The sequence below is a fragment of the Mastomys coucha genome, unplaced genomic scaffold (genome assembly GCF_008632895.1).
Source record: "Mastomys coucha isolate ucsf_1 unplaced genomic scaffold, UCSF_Mcou_1 pScaffold4, whole genome shotgun sequence".
Lineage (NCBI taxonomy): Eukaryota > Metazoa > Chordata > Mammalia > Rodentia > Muridae > Mastomys > Mastomys coucha.
This window is the reverse complement of record NW_022196910.1, coordinates 21,029,569-21,046,223: the sequence shown is the minus strand read 5'-3', so window position 1 is coordinate 21,046,223 and position 16,655 is coordinate 21,029,569. Positions and strand designations below refer to the sequence as shown.

Here is a 16,655-nt window from a genome sequence, read left to right as displayed (position 1 = left end):
AAAAAAAAAAAAAGAAAGAAAGAAAAAAAAAAGGAAGTCAGTTCTGGGCTTGAATTTAGGTCATTCTATATAAACAAGATCTTCCCTAAGTGATCTCTCCTCAACCCCTTCCCCTGGAGTCTCAAGTCATACAAACTCACTCCTTTGCATGCTAGATCACCCAGTGACCTGGAGCCGGTCGCTGAACTCTCCAGGTCAATGTCTGCTTTCAGAATGTAATTGCTACCGGACACTGACAGAGCTCAGGTGAGCCTGTGGCAGTCCCGGGTCAACTAAGGGTACCTGGGTCTTCTGGCTCTTCCCTGCTGTCCACGCCCTCCACCTCCGTGCCTAAAGATCTCAACGGACTTGCCCGGGTTGAATGAATACCCAAAGAGAACCTGCTGACCAGTATCGAAGGCTTTGGTGGTGCCCTTCAGCACCTCGAGGGTCAAGGCAGCCACAATATCAGCTTGCCGGGCAATGGCGCTGGCTCGCTCCAGGGCTTCACAGCCCAGCGAAGTGATCATCTGCGTCCCGTTGATGAGTGCCAGGCCCTGTGGGTGAAGGGGGCAAAGTTTCCTACCGTTCTCACTGTAATGAGCCCGCAGGTAAACACATTTGGTAACTTCTGCTTTTGCGGGAGAGAAACTAGCCCAGCTGAGCCGGGTTTCTTGTGTGTTTTCGAAAGTGTGGGCCGATCCTGGGAGTTCACGAGCTTGATTAACATCGGATCTGGAATCATTACCCTGGATCTGGCCAAAGGCTACCTGCCTACTGTTTCCCTGCCAAGGCAGCTGTGTGGCCCTGCGGTGCAGAGTGTGCAGTTTAGCATCTTCAGCCCTCTATGTTGTTTACTAACCTCTCACCCCCAAAGACAAGGCGTCCTAAGGCTATCCTGATCCAAACTTGGGGCTGAGAACATCTTAAAGGGCTTTGACTGAGCACATCTCATCAAGCTCTCTAGAAAGCTATATTTCAAGTTTATGTTCTTAGAGAACCCTCAGGGACTTACAGCATGACTAATCTTAAATGCTCACAGAGGAGCCCTTTCTTCGGAGAGCATCTGTCAATCAACCCATAAAACTGTGTTTAATTTGAGGAGTCAGTGAGGCTGGTGTAAAGGATGAAAAATGCTCATATGTAAAGATTTGTTAACACAAACAAGTTTTTCTTGACTTACTTCTTTTGGTTTCAGGACAATTGGTTTTAATCCATGGGCCTCTAGGACCTGTTGAGTGATTAAAAGCATGTGCATTGTTATTATTGGACATACCGGCTTACTTTTTAATTTCATATGGAGCTTATTGAAATACTTTCAGTTCCAAAGTTTAAAAAGATTTAGCCTATAACAAACTTGTTCTAACCTGGTTCTGGGTACCAGCATCTACCCCTGTTTAGTTTGAAAGCAGACTTAGCAACTTTTAGACTCTTGAACCAAAGGCTTGATTACCTACAGAACAAACTTTGCTTTCAAGTTCCACTGTGTTGGGCCTTAAGCTTTGAGATACACCTACTCACGGGTCAGGCTGGGCTCAGGGCTGGCTGTCCACATGCTTCAAAAGCCAAAGCACGGCCCCCAAATAGTCCTCTGCCCTTATTCCTGTATCTTCTGTCACTGCGGCCAGGGCTTTGGAGGCAAATGGGTGCTCCCCAATGAGGAGAAGACTATGGGTCCCCTCATTTAGGTAGAGCCAGCATCCCAAGAAGAAAGGGGCAGATGTTCTGTCTCTTACATAACCAAAGTAAAAGGTGCTGCTAAACTGAGGTTCTTCTGGTGAGGGAAAGGAAGGTGGAGCCAGAGGAGGAGAAAGACAGACAGATGCCCCTTCACTCTGCCTGTTTCTCCATGTCTCGGTATCTCTCACTGCAGGCGATGGGCTGGGCTTGAGGGTAGGAAGAGTAGAGACCCGAAGCTCGGGCAACCAGGCTATTAAATAGGTGGCATGCTTGAGGGCAGATATAGGAAACAACTAAAAAGGAACCACATGTGTGTGGGCGGCCTGAAAGGATTAGAAGAGCAGAGAGGGCAGATTCCTAGGAGTTTTCAGAAGAAAAAAGATGATAATTAGGCACTGGGCCATCTGCTTAGCCCAGAGCACACTTGTTAACTCGAGTTTCTGCCATGGAGAACCCTGGGGAAGGAGAAACTATGGGGAATCACTTTTTTTTTTCCGACCTGGGTTTCTCCAGCTGTGGCTGTTCTAGAACTTGCTTTATAGACCAGGCTGGCCTCAAACTTAGAGACTCGCCTGCCTCTGCCTCCTCAGTTCTGGGATTAAGGGCATGCGCCACTATAGCCTGCCTGGGAAACAATACTCTTAAAGCCACATTATGTCTGAACTTTGTCCTGCAGCTGAGGCAAATGATAGAAGGTCAAGCAGGATGTGTTTGGATTTGCTGCTAGCCAAGGTCAGGCTGGCTGTTGTGTAAAGGTGATTGTAGAAACCATGTCTACAGGGAAAGAACCAAGATGGGCTGTATGGAAGAAGGATGACCTGGAAACCAGGTCCCCCAAAGGATGATCTAATCTCTTCTTCCTCCGCCTTGGTCCTCTGTCCCTTTCCCTTACAGTTAGGGTACCTCTCATCAATGGTACCCTAACTCAGAAAGGACACTTTAAATGATGCTGTGTGCTGCTCAGTTGCAATTGGTACATGAAGAAAACATTAAAAGCCTTGTTTAAAACATGCCCTCCTGAAGAGCTCATCAAGGAAAACACCGAGCTTTCTAGAGGCCACGGAGCAAACGCTGTCTTTCACAGCTCTGTACCTGTAACATAAGCTCTCAAATACACACGTGACCCGGTGTGACCTCCCCAGTGGGCACTAGCAGTCTTGTGAGTGTGGAATACATTCCTGAAATTAAAACTAGCAAGGATAACTTTCCCCACTACATTGACATATCCGGGATGCTGGTGGGTGACTGTAGGAGCCAGTAAATCCCCTTTCCTAGTCTGTCTCTTGGGCTTGAGTTGACTCTTCTGTAACTGGGGTGCCAGGAAGACGAGGAGACAAAACAACCCACTGGAGTCTCCTGGCTCTGGCAGAGGAGGATCACAAGGGTTGGAGCTCTCATGTGAGACTTACATATTTAGCATCTGCCCAGCCACTCTTCGGGGACCACATCTTTCCTTCTCCAATGAGCCCCAGAGCAAGATGAGAGAGTGGGGCAAGGTCTCCACTGGCACTGACAGTTCCTTTCTCTGGTACATAGGACAGGCAGGAGGCTGCAAGAGAAGTAGGCATCAGTTACCTCAAGAGTGCGCACACCATTTTGGTTATCTTTGTGTTGCCTATGAAGTCAGTCCTCACTTCCAACAGAGTATAGAATCCATTTGTAGCACAAATACTCAAGAATGATAATTTCTTAAGAGAACCAGTTAAGCCAGGCAGGGATGGCACACTCCTTAAATCCAGGAACTTGGGGAGGCAGAAGCAGGTGGATCTCTGAACATTTGAGGCCAGCCTGGTCTACAGAGTGACTTCCAGGACAGCCAGGGCTACACAGTGAAACCCTGTCTCAAAAATCAACCCCAATCCCCCAACCCGGCCAAAGAAGCAGCTGAGCTCTTATGAAAGAGGAGGGTGAGGGTGAAGAGAAGAAAAGAGGAAGGAAGGCAGGAAGGGAGGAAATGAGAAAGAGAAAAGAAGGAAGGAGAGGAAATGTGTGTGGGGCCATATGTGTGGAGGCAGACTGTGCTCAGGACATCATGACTACATTCCTAGAAATCTAGAAATGTCTCATCAACACAATTATAAACTAGCTGCTGATCCTGGTTTATAAGACCAAAAAGTTAGAAATCATCAAAGTACAGAATCAAGGGGCATTCAGGTGATCAGAGTATAGAGTCATTAAAAGCTGTTGGCGCATGCTTAGAAATGTGTAAACGGTTACTTAAAAAAAAAAAAAAGGACTGTTCTAGAAATGTGGCCCCCACCAAGGTCTTAATAGCAAAGTTCTTTAAGGGCAAGAAATTCATAGGCAAAGCACACATTCTCTGTCTCTCTGTCCCTGTCTGCTCTGTCTCTGTCTCTGTCTCTTTCTCTCTCTCTGTTTCTCTGTGTCTCTCTCCCTGTCTCCAGTCACTCAGTTACCACCCCATACATTATCACTATACTATACATGAGCATGTACTTTTTTTAGACTCCACCCCCCAAAAAATGTTACCCCAAAACAGAGGCTTCTGTTTCTTAAAATAAAAGCCCTGATGATGGTGTTTGTATTTCCCCAGCTGTTGCTAATAACATCAGACACATCACTGCCCACCATGGACCAGCTTCCTGGCTCTAGCTGACCTGGGGAATTCTCAGAGCATGAGGGTCCCAGAGATGCCTTAAACTATCAGAGCAATGGTGAGCTCAAGGCTGTAGAGCTACTGTGTTGGGTTTGAGGCTTATGGTGGCGTGGAGCTGACAGATCACCATGTACTGTAATGGGATCACTATGGATCTGTGTACTGTAATGGGATCACTATGGATCTGTGTAGTCCACCCTAGTCTAGCCTGTAGCTTGTACCCTCCAGGGGTCAGCATGTCACATTTATGAAAACCCTGTGCCCTCAGCGTAGCAACTCAAGTATTTGGTCTTCTCTGGATGACTTCAAGAAACTTTGTTCCCTTTCCCATTCCATTACCCCAAGGAGCGCGGGGATTCCCATCGACCTGAGCTGTATGAAGGGACAGCTTCCTGAGCCTTGCGAATCTGGTCTCCCTCTTTAAGGACTGAGTTCAGTTGCATCATGTCTTGTTCCACGATGACTTCATGACTCGGTCAATTATTACCCTTGTCACATTTCTGACCCTACCTTTTTTACAGAGTTGGATTTCTCTGTGCTAGTGTAACTGGTCCGTCATCCAGGGAACATTAAGACCTCAGATTTCTAGGTGCCAACTGGACCATTGTCTTGGGGATGGACATCATCCAGTAATTATGTTCATGGATGAACTGGTGCATCCCTGATCATATAGGGGCACCACTGAATAGAAAGCTCTGTATAGCCGGGCAGTGGTGGCGCATGACTTTAATCCCAGCACTTGGGAGGCAGAGGGAGGCGGATTTCTGAGTTTGAGGCCAGCTTGTTCTACAGAGTGAGATCCAGGACAGCCAGGGCTACACAGAAAAACCCTGTCTCAAAAAACCAAAGGGGGGGCTGGTGAGATGGCTCAGTATGTAAGAGCACTGATTGCTTTACTGAAGGTCCTGAGTTCAAATCCCAGCAACCACATGGTGGCTCACAACCATCCATAATGATGTCTGGCGTCCTCTTCTGGTGCGTCTGAAAACAACTACAGTGTACTTACATATAATAAATAAATAAACTTAAAAAAAAAAAACCAAAGGGGGGGGAAGAAAAAAAAAAAGAAAAAGAAAGAAAGAAAGTCTGTATAGACCTGAACTTAAAGGCATAATGGCAGAACGAATGCTTATCTTAAATGTTAGATCGAAGCTACAAAATGACCCACCCCTTATGGGAACAATTAAAGCTCCCAATTCTTGCTACCAGATTGCTAGCCAGTTCTCCTTCTTGCCAAACCAGTCTTACACTCATCTTAATTATTTTCTGTTTAATCTCAGCATCTAGCCATCCAAGTCTACCTTGTGGTGTATAGTCAACTTCTCTGAAAGGCCAGACTAAGGATACATTGCCTTACCATTAAATACTTCAATAACTTGTTTCAGGGTCTCCAAGGAAATCCCACTGTATCCTTTGGCTAAGACGTTGATCCTCAAAGCCAAGAGCATCCGACACCTCTCAGGACTGAGCGGTTTCCCAACACCTACAAAGCAGAACTGTCATTTTCTTCAAGAAAAAAAAAATGCTCTCCACCTCCTGCCTGCCCCCTTTCCCCCACCTTTCAGATCTTTTTCTGCCTTTGCCGGTCTTCCCCTGGCTTTCTGAAGCTGGGTGGATGATGCTTCCTGTTGCCTGTCTTGCTTCTCAAAGCCTTGTCTGGACCAAGCTAGAGGCCCAGGTTCTTCTTCCTTAGAATCCTTCAGGGAGCCCCACCTACCTAAACAGCTTCAGAATACTGCAGAGAAGCCTTGGCACAAGCTCCTTCAGTGTGATGGGCTCAGGGCTCATCCAATCTAGCTCATGCCCCCAATTCTAGAGTTCATTTTCTCCCCTAAATGCAGCAATCTCTTCATAGGCTTGGGACCCTATCCTTCCACCGGGCTCATTCTGTTTTCTAAGCTGCAGCAGAAGATTGGTCTGGTCTAATACCTTGCTCACACTCCTAGAGCATCCAGCCCTTGGAATGCATTTGGAACCCGCCAGCTGATGTGACTGGTAGCACAGGACTCACATGATGCTAGTCAATCAGGTGAGCTAACATGGTTTTGGAGGCACCCAATACTAGGAACAATTTACCTGAAGAATGGGAACGGACTAAGTTGACCTGAAGCTCCCTAGAAGAGAAAGATGAGAACCTTCTTAGACACGGGGTGGGGGTAGGGGTTCAGGGGGGAGGGAAGACATGCTCTCTCAGCTGGGAATATAAAGGGAACAAGAGGGAAGACTTTAGGTGAGCTGCTGCTGTGTGCAGGGAAAGGATACACAGTAGATCTTGTTCTCTCATGACGAGTTGGTTACAAGTCAACCCAAGCCTCACACTGTCCATCAAGGAACACGAGAAGCTTGGCTGTCTTCCAGGGGTGTGTGAGAATTTGCTGCCCAAGGAGTGACCAAAAGCAGGGATTCTCAACCTGTGGGGTCACAACTCCTTTGGGGGGCTCACATATCAGGATGGGTTTGGGGGTTCACATATCAGGCTATCCTGCATTACTACTTGTAACTGTAGCAAAATTACCATTATGAACTTGCAATGAAAATAATGTTATGGTTGGAGGTCACAGCAACATGAGGAACCCTGTTAAAGGGTCGAAGCATTGGGAAGGTTGGGAACCCACTGGTCTGAAGTAATCGCTTAACATATGTCAATGTGGTTTTTTTTGTTTTTTGTTTTTTTTTTTTTAAATGTGAATTATCTTTATGGAAGCAAAATCTCAAAGTTGGGGGCAGGTGGGATTGTGAGTGCCTTCATGTGAGACTTACTGTAGCTTATTGGCAGGGATTACAGTTCTTGCAAATTTTCCAAAACCCGTGGTGATGCCGTAAACAACTGGAGTAAAAAAGGAAATAAAGAGACACCCTGTGATTAGATGCCACAGGGGCTTTATTCCCATGTTTCTCCATAAAGGCAGTGTGGGGACCTCCCGAGGGAGAGAAGGATACCTGTTCTTTCTTTTATGATGCTGTCGATGACTTCCCTGGACTGCTGCACTTTCTTCTCAGCGATTTCAGTGAGCTAGGAGAACGTTGGCCAGGAGTGAGCACGTGAAAGCCTTCCATGTCCAGTGGGAACGGAAGGGCGCCGTCCTTCCCGCCCTCCTCCACGTACCTTTATCTTGTAACGTCCCTTGCCCAGGTTAACCAGATCCTCCGTGCTCAGACTGTCCCCATCTAGGGCAATGTACTGCACAAGAGGGGTGAGTTTCAGTGAGTGGGAGGGGCTTTGAAGGAGTAGCCCTGGATACAGCCTGACCCCAAAGATAGTTTACTATCCTTCTGAGTCATGGATGTGCTAATTAAGAACGTGGCTGGCTTACAGGAACACTGGGCAAGTCAGAAAAACAGAGGCCAGGCTCCCTGTGCTATCGCTCAGAACCGGATGAAACCTGTTTGTACTGTAGTGTTCACCGAGGTGTGCCCTCCTCCCCCTCCTTAAAGAGGAGGGGTGTGGTAGGTGGGAGGGGGCATACTCCAGACATGTCAGGGCTTCACTTTCCCCACAAAAAGAAAAATAGCTTGCAATTTACCTTTTCAGGCTCCCGGTATTTGCTGTATCTAAAGCCAGGTAAAGGAACATACTAGCAGTATGGAAAAACCCCAGCCCCACCGTGTCAGGCCCAGGCCCCCAGCGCTGACCAAAGAAGATGCAGAAAGGATACAGGAAAACTCCTTCTGGCTGTGATGGAATGAAATCAGGAGACATTACATCGCCTTCAATCACTGAAACAAGAAGAGGGGAAAGGGGCCCCGCAGGTGTCAGACCCAGGAACCGCCCCTCCATGCACTGAGCTTGCATTTCATGGCAACGGCTGCTGGACCATGATGTGACTTCCTACCTTGTCACAGTCTTAGCAGCTTTACACAGGAAAAAGCAAAGAGCAGAAAGGTAGCTGAGGGATGTAAGTGGAAGATTGGTTCTAGCCAGCTTCCATTTCCACTCTGGCAGTCACTTACAGAAGGATTCTGTAATGGCAAGGGACTCTAATCTGTAGCCTTGGGTTCAAGTCCAGATTGTCACTGTGGCCTGACTCTCTCCATCTATTATTGCAGGCTGGGGAAAAGCCGGATGATAAAGCTTAGCTCGAGGCTCCCTTAGGACAAGTACTCAAGCCTGTTTTTCTCCTCATGTTCCCTGACATGAGGGTAACTTTCCTCAGGAAGTGCCAAGGCGGTTCACTCTATTCCCCGAAGGGCTACTCACCCACTTCTACGAACTCATTGTCCTCTAAGGCCACCTCCAGCAGGTCCTCATTGTCTAGCAGGCCCAGGCCCTTGCACCGGCGCACAAGGAATCGCACTTCATCCACTGAGGTGAAGCCACCGTTGTCTGGTTTATTCTTCATGTAGCGCCGCACAGCCTCACGGCCCAGCCAGCCAACAGTGAGCTTCCCATCCTGGCAGGGGACCGCCAGCCATTCCCCTCGCACATGCACGGTGTACCTAGGCATGGCTCAGCTACTACAGCACTTCTGAGCAACAGGCCACTGTAACCAAGGGCTGGCTCCTTTCCTACAGTTCTCGATGGGGAGAGCCTTTATCCTTTACCAGGGAGGGGAGTGTCTGCTGGGGTGTGGTTGGCAGGAAGACTGAGAATGGACTTCCAGAACACTCCCCTTCCCTTGCCTTCAGCCATTCACACTTTGAACAAATATTGATTGCTTTGCTGGTATTCCTTTGGCCTTTCTGGATGCTGAACTAGGCACAGGAGAGAGGGATATGGGTAGCTGAGCCCACTTTCAATGTAGCCTTGTAGGCAGAAAGACCGAGGGTCTCTGACCCTGGAAGTCCTCCTGACCAAGGTTCCCAATTCTCTCTCCCTTTCTGAGTCTGCCTTGAAAGCTGCTTCTAAACACCATGTTCCCCTCTTTAGGGAATTACTCAATTGGTAAAACGCATCCTATCGGTCAATTGTGACACCCAGAGTGTGGCAATCCTCATTCATTTATTTATTCCACAAACATGCGTTGAGCAACACCTCCCTGACAGTGCCTGGTGCTTCTGAAGCCATTGCACCACCAAAGAAAGCAGAGATGGATTTTCACAACTAGAACAGTTGTGGCTAGACACAGGTATGACTGTAGCTTGGAGGCCCTCAGCTTACTGCCCTGGGGTGAGTGAATGATCTTCCTGTTTCCTAATCCAAAGGCAAATTCTCTACTGCTGTGATTCAGGGCATCTATCAGGGATAAATCCTGGCTCTGCGACTCGCAGTCATTTGAGTCTTCTGGGTTTCTGCGTTACTCATCTGTAAACGAATATCCCCATGGGCGGCTGGAAGGACAAAGTCAGTTCGTGTGTGTCAACCCTGAGGTCGGTGCCTGCCGGATGGGGAGGCTCAAGAAGTGTTTGCGATTATTCTCACCAGGACTTGGACTTTAACACTTTGCCCTCAGGTGTGTGTGTGTGTGTGTGTGTGTGTGTGTGTGTGTGTGTGTGTGTGTGAATATTCCTTATCTTTGCCCCCTAAATATCCCTAATGCAACTAAGCTTCTTCCCTGCCCATAACTGTCCCCCAAACCCTGCACCCTTCTCCCACCTAATTCTTCCCCACCTCTGTTAAGGAACTTTGACAGCACAAAAAGGAATTCAAAGAAATGGATGTGCTTTAGTAGTATGTCAGTTCTGAGAAATTTGATGATTCCAACAGAAACCCCGGCCTGCTTCTAGTTCATCAGAATAGTCGCTCTGCCGACGCCCACATCCACATCCAGTGACTTACCATCAGAGTCTATTGAAATGTATTCATCAGAAACCCACACCCTGACTGTGCCCTGAAATTTGACAACATCTCAAGTTGATATTGAGACAGATGTTATCTTCAGTTCAGTATTCTGCCTCCAGGACACGGCCTTCCACCTTACTTAGCTCATCTGTGCCCATGAACCTGACCTCTGGTTAATCCTTTCTTCTCCTGAACCCCACCGCTTAGGAAGCTATCCTAGCTGCTCATGTGGTTATGCTTAAACAGCTTCATGGGAGGCCAGACTTTATGTCTGCATTTGGAATGAGACCCATACCCTGAGTCCTTATGCTGGACTGTCACCTGCTTACTCCAGCAGACTGATGTAATAAGTCCTGTGATCGTGGGGATGACGGCACCACTCTTTGACTCATGCCTCCCCAAAGGGAACTCTCTATACCTTCTCTCTATCCTCAACTTTGAGCTAATTCCCAGATACAGGCCTCATCTTTTGCATCTCTGGGAGAACTGTGGCCCCCAGACATGAACCACCTTCCTTCCTTCCTTCCTTCCTTCCTTCCTTCCTTCCTTCCTTCCTTCCTTCCTTCACCAAGTCCTTTCTGAACACCTGTTACATGTCAAGCTCTGTGCCAGGTGCTGCAGACTAAATGAGATCCACTCATACTCAGGCACACTCATGGTCTTGATGTCTGGAGATGGACAGACTCATCAAGGCCGAGATGCCCCACTACCCCTCAGGTTGAAAGGTCACCCAAACTATCAGGTGTTCTTGCTGACATCCCAGGTAGGCCCAGATTTTGAATGATCCCAAGATGATACCAGTACTGGGTAATCTGTCCCTCCCAGCCATGTGAAAATTCTACACACAAACCCCAAATGTCGTGTAGCTGACTTCTCATTCTTTCTCCTCACACTCTTCAGCCTCCTTTGCTTGTCAGATAACTCCGGAGCTGTTGTCTCTGTTCATCCTTTTTATAACCTATCTTTAGGCTGGGTTGGGTAGAACTCTTTTCTAGGCTTTGTTAGCATAACCATCTTTTTCGTCATTTATACACTTCTGTTCTTTTAGTTCCTCCGGCGATCCGGTGCACTTGATCTGATACAGAGACAACTTGGTACATACATATTAGCTGAACTTGAGCCAGTGGGAATATGTTCTTGGTCCTAGGTAAACCAGTAGCAGAGTGTGTCTCTGGCATCCTCTGCCCTTTCCAGGGAAGAAATACAAGTGAGAGTGGAGTGCTAGGGAACAGGATTATGTTGTAGCATAGATAGGTCCACCAATGAGCACAACTGTAAGGCAGAATGGGAGCAAAGCGGTCTCAGGATTCAAGGACTGGATGTCTCAGGATTCAAGGACTGGATGTTTCAGGATTCAAGGATTGGATGTCTCAGGATTCAAGGACTGGATGTCTCAGGATTCAAGGACTGGAGGAGAACCATCTTTGGGGTGTTCTTAATCTTTACATTTCAAGGGGTTACCCAGTGATGACACACACTGAAGCTTATACTCTAAGACAACACTCACCTTAGCTAGAGTTTTATTTGACCAGGAGTGGGCTCAACTGGAGAAGCTGGAACTGTGATGGTCCTTCCATGTGTAACCCAGGGTGAGCCAGGTTCTGGAGTGCACAGTGAGGGTGAGAGAAACATATGAGACAGAAGCACCAATGATTGTGTGTTGCCGACTCTCTGTGACTGTTAGATAATATCCTTCTGCTCTTACTGCATGGGTTTGTACCTGGCAATGGAAACATCATAACCAATGCCCTGGAGGTTTCCAAACTGCATGTGGAAATGCCCCGAGCACTGTAGGGTGCTCCCTTAGACCTGTCTTTGATTTGGTTCAAATTCAATCATTTTCAATGAGTCTCCACATGCCATGTGCTCTGGGGAGGTGGTGAGGCAGGCTCAATGGAGTGAGGGAATACTGGGATGCTCAGGGTGGCCGCCTGACCTGTGAAGAACAGGAGACTGGAGTAAGTCCACTGGAGCAGCAGGATGGATCCAGGGCTGGGGAGCTGTGATGGTGTGTATATGCTCGGCCCAGGGAGTGGCACTATTAGATGTGGCCCTGTTAGATTTGGTGTGGCCTTGGAGTAGATCTGTCATCTTATCCTAGCTGCCTGGAAGCCAGTATTCTGCTAGCAGCCTTCAGATGGAGATGTAGAACCCTCAGCTTCCTACACCATGCTTGCCTGGATGTTGCCATGTTCCCACCTTGAGGATGAAAATGGATTGAACCTCTGAACCTGTAAGCCAGTCCCAATTAAATGTTGTCCTTATAAGAGTTGCTTTGGTCATGGTGTCTGTTCACAGCAGTAAAATCCTAACTAAGACAGGAGCCCTCCTACTAGGGCTTACACACTTCGGGAGGAGAATCCATCCAATCACAACCGGGCTGGTGATGAGCAAATCCGAGCCTTCTTGTTTAAGTTCTTTAAAAAAGTAAAACCCTGGGCTCGGGAAATAACACAGCTGATAAAATGCTCGTCTCACAAGGACTTAAGTTTGATTCCAGAACCCACATTTAAAAAGCTAGGGGTGTCACATGCTTGTAGTCTAGAGCTCCTGAGGTGAAAATACATGCGTCTCTGGGGCTTACTGGCCAGCAAGCCTAGCCTACTTGTCCAGTTACCAGTGAGACTCCAGTCTTAAAACAACGTGGTCAGTGCCTGGGGAGCCGTCCCATGGCCTCTGTGTACATAGGTATAGCTCCACGCAGGCACATGCACTCACACATATACAAAAAAGAAGTAAAATAAAAATGAAACATAGATCATGCTGACAGTTTTGTCTGCTGGCAAACTCACATGTAAAAATCAGTATGGCAACAGAATAGCAATAAAGTGTTAGGTAAGTAATGTGCTCAAATATTTTGTAATTGCACAGAAAAAAAAAACTTAACATAAAAAACTGAAACTTCTATTGGGTGTGGTAGCATCCACTTATACTCCTAGCACATGGGCAGCTGAGAAGAGGGTGCTGAGTTCAAAGCCACCCTGGTTTATGTAGTAAGACCCTGCCTCTAAATAAATATCTAAATGTATAAATCAAGAGTAAAGTTTACAAAATCAAGAGTAAATCAAGAGTAAAGTTCACTTTATTTTTTTCTGTGAAAGTTATAGAATGTAGTAACCTTTTTTAAACTTTTTATTCTTTGAGTTTCATATCATGTATCCCAGTCTACTCATTTCCCCATCTCCCTCATATCCATACCCTTCATTCTTGCAACTTCCTCCCCAAAATAACACACACACACATACACACATGCGCACGCACACAAATCTCATCATGGAAGCTGTAATATGTCACATCTGTCCCATGTATTGGCCACACATCTTCACTTGCAAATGTTCATTGCAATGAGTCACTGGTTTGCTTCAAGAGCTTTGGCTTCTGTGACATCAACACTGGATCCTCACCAGGTCTCTTCCTGGTTACCTTGCTCTGGAACAGCAGGACTGGCCCTTTCACACATCCCAACCATTAGCAAATAATACAGATTTGGGGGTGGGCCAACTCAGAGCCTAGGATCTGGGCCTGGATGGCTGCTGAGCTGGTCAGCCTGACAACTCTCCCTTATCTGCACCACCAGGATGAGTGCTTTCACACTGCTCCAGCTAGGCCACCCAGTGCTGCCATGTATAGGAGGCAGGAGCAGCTTACCTGTTCCCCCTTCACCAGGACCAGCTGTACTATCCTTCTGGGTCCAGATGCAGGGCCTGCTCTGCTACAGGGCCTGAGTGCTATAGCCAGTGACAGGGCAGGATTAGCTCTCCTGGCTGCTGCAGGTGGTGGGGAGAAGGGCATCACCCCCCAACCCACGCCATCTCATGCCAGACAAGTGGTGGGACCAGCCCTCCTGTGCTCTCACCCTTGGGACCTGCTCACCTGAACCCCCTCAACCATACCAGCCATACTCTTCTGCGCAGGGGAGGTGCAGGGCCTGCTCTCATGAGTGCCATAGCCAGAGAGGGGCAGGGCCAGCTTACCCATTCTTATGACCCTGGGGTCAGCTCTCCTAACTGCCTCTGGTAGTGAGGGGCAAGGGGGCAGAGGGCATCCCCCAGTTGCCCCCTCCCCACCTAGGCTAGCTCTCCCTTGCTCTTGCCCTTGGGGTGGCTCACCTGTGCTCCAACCGCCAGGGCCAGCTCCACTGGACGGCCCAGGCTAGGTGTAGGGCCTGCTTTCCCGAGTGCTATAGCCAGTGAGGGCCTGGGCTAGCTCATCTGCTCTTATGACCCTAAGGACAGTTATCCTGACTGCCACAGGAGGTGAGGGAGGGTGAGGGAGGGCATCACCCTTGCACCTATGCCATCTCATGGCAGATGGGTATACCACATTGGTTTTTAAGGGGGCAGAGAATGAAATCATGAGAAAATAATTTAAAAAACAAACAAATAAGCAAAAATACCACTCCATAAATGACACTTTAAAATATGATGAGAGTTAAAATTTTGTATTTCTTAATAAGTTCAATTTTTTTAAAAAAGGGAATTTTCTGAAATCAACAACAATCAGTTCCTTAATCCACTTTCAGATCTCTGCCCACCAGCATCGCAGTCACAGGATGCATACTGGCTTTATGCTCTTGGTAGGTGTGGACAGCTTGGTCATGGGATTTGTCGAACGCAGCGAGATCCCTGTAGAGCAAAGGGGGAAGGAGAGGCATTGGGAAGAGAGGAGCAGAAATACCCTGTCAAACTAAGGTTAAAGTAAAGATCACAACAGAGTGGCTAAGCGTCACCCACGGAAAGCCAGATGGTCCTGCACAATCTCTATCAAATGCCGGCCCATAGAGAGCAGGTCACAGGAAGAGGAGGCACAGTGAAGGGACAGCGGCTGTTAATCAGCACTGTGGAGGACAACTGGCTAAATACTGGCTTTGTATGAGAGGGCACACCTCTACTATTTTGTCTTAAAAAAAAAAGCTTTTCAAACTTATATTAACCAATCATTAATGAGTATAAACATTCTAAATTACAAAGAGATTTTCTGAAAGCTTCATCCAGTGAGAATACAAATACCAACTGTAGTGAAACAATGTTGGCAAATAAACGGGGTATATAAAATATAGGATTAGTCAATTTAAATATGGCTATTAGTTTTATGATACAAGACAGAACATTTATTTTTCCCATAAAAGGTATATTCTTTTTTTTTTTTGGTTTTTTTGAGACAGGGTTTTTCTGTATAGCCCTGGCTGTCCTGGAACTCACTCTGTAGACCAGGCCGGCCTCAAACTCAGAAATCCGCCTGCCTCTGCCTCCCAAGTGCTAGGATTAAAGGCGTGCACCACCACCGCCCGGCTAAAAGGTATATTCTTAAGTTTATTTCTTTAGGTGTTTTGTGGGGAGCTCGGGGAATGGGTGAGGACCATAGCAGTTGTGGAGGTCAGAGTTCAGCCTGTGCAAGTCATTTCTCTCCCACTATGTGAGTCCCAGGACTTGAACTTAGGACATCAGGTTTGGCCACAGATGCTTAATCTGCTGAGCCATTTGCCAACCCCAAAGGGTATGTATTCTTATTTGAAGTATACATCACTCAATTTGAAGGTAGATGGGTTTTAATTCTGGAAAGCTTGTGAAGTTTGCTTTAAAATACCTTAATAAAAATTAGTTTTGAGCTGGGCAGTGGTGGCACACACCTTTAATCCCAGCACTTGGGAGGCAGAGGCAGGCGGATTTCTGAGTTCGAGGCCGGCCTGGTCTACAGAGTGAGTTCCAGGACAGCCAGGGCTACACAGAGAAACCCTGTCTCAAAAAACCAAAAAACCAAAAAACCCCCAAAAAAAAAAAAAAAATTAGTTTTGTGGCCATGTTTAAGAAACCAGATGATAGTTTGCACTGACAGAATTTCACTGTATTCAGGGGTGAGTGCCAGGCTGACAGATTAATCAAGAAATCCGATGCCGTGACTAATCAGAGAACTTAATGGAGATGTTCTTAAACTCCACCTTGTTGCTAACTCACACACTCTTCCCTATGTTCCCAGCATTCCTTGAGTATATGTCAAGCGACACTGGACTCACAGAGCTTGAACTACACGCAAATTTCCCTTCATATTTAGTTTTAGACTCTTCCTTGCCCCCATACCCACTTTCATAAATCCTTCTGCATACCTAAGGTTGTCTTGAATTTGTCTCCTTTTCATCTTGCCTTGCCCTATGGTAACTAATCACATGCTGGGCTCCTGAAGCAGCTAATGATAGTATTTTAAAATTTAAATGGTTACAAGTATTAATTCTTTATTTATGATAACCAACTTGAATGCACTTAGAACTACGTTATAGATGGCGTTTTACAAAGTAATTTTTCCTACCAGGCCAACTGGGTACTGAACCTATGGCCTCGGGGATGTTAAGTGCTCTACTATGAAGCTACAGCCGCAGCCCCTTTTGAAGCATTTATAGGAAACGTCTTCAGATTCTGCTTCCCGTCCCTCCCATACGCACAGCCTGGTTTGGCCTTACTTGAATAGAGGTCGTGTAAATTTCATCCTTCCTTGTTCAGTTGCCATCTTTAGGGCCAAAGGAATTGCTTCCTCCCATTTCGATTGAATGCAGAGCCGTAACCATCTGAAAGAGGAGTTATAGAGGTGTGGGCGGGAAGTGAGGACCAGGAAAACGAGCTCGGTACTCCTAAACATTCATGCCGTGAAGACGAACCATCATCCCAT

At 47.1% G+C, this 16,655-nt stretch overlaps 2 protein-coding genes and 1 long non-coding RNA gene across 4 annotated transcripts in view; 1 reads left to right on the top strand and 2 right to left on the bottom strand.

The window, feature by feature from the left end:
• Hal (histidine ammonia-lyase) overlaps positions 1-9,086 on the bottom strand; it is a 28,854-nt gene extending 19,768 nt beyond the window's left edge. Inside the window, exons 1-11 of the mRNA XM_031349124.1 lie at positions 8,475-9,086; positions 7,933-7,993; positions 7,801-7,828; positions 7,383-7,457; positions 7,217-7,289; positions 7,037-7,103; positions 6,353-6,390; positions 5,634-5,759; positions 3,069-3,208; positions 1,163-1,210; positions 389-536 (exon numbers count right to left, since the gene is read on the bottom strand). Of these exons, the coding sequence (XP_031204984.1) occupies positions 389-536; positions 1,163-1,210; positions 3,069-3,208; positions 5,634-5,759; positions 6,353-6,390; positions 7,037-7,103; positions 7,217-7,289; positions 7,383-7,457; positions 7,801-7,828; positions 7,933-7,993; positions 8,475-8,721 (1,051 nt within the window). The 5' untranslated portion in view covers positions 8,722-9,086. The remainder of the gene's footprint in view (positions 1-388; positions 537-1,162; positions 1,211-3,068; positions 3,209-5,633; positions 5,760-6,352; positions 6,391-7,036; positions 7,104-7,216; positions 7,290-7,382; positions 7,458-7,800; positions 7,829-7,932; positions 7,994-8,474) is intronic.
• The window catches only part of LOC116075776, a 13,668-nt gene continuing 4,335 nt past the window's right edge, over positions 7,323-16,655 (top strand). The window contains exons 1-2 of the long non-coding RNA XR_004112715.1: positions 7,323-7,470; positions 7,809-9,383. This is a non-coding gene — a long non-coding RNA (uncharacterized LOC116075776). The remainder of the gene's footprint in view (positions 7,471-7,808; positions 9,384-16,655) is intronic.
• The window catches only part of Lta4h (leukotriene A4 hydrolase), a 30,234-nt gene continuing 27,994 nt past the window's right edge, over positions 14,416-16,655 (bottom strand). For both annotated transcript variants that reach the window (XM_031349126.1, XM_031349125.1), the window contains 2 exons: positions 16,450-16,554; positions 14,416-14,620 (listed from right to left, as the gene is read on the bottom strand). In XM_031349126.1, coding sequence (XP_031204986.1) covers positions 16,486-16,554 — 69 coding nt within the window. In that variant the 3' untranslated portion in view covers positions 14,416-14,620; positions 16,450-16,485. The remainder of the gene's footprint in view (positions 14,621-16,449; positions 16,555-16,655) is intronic.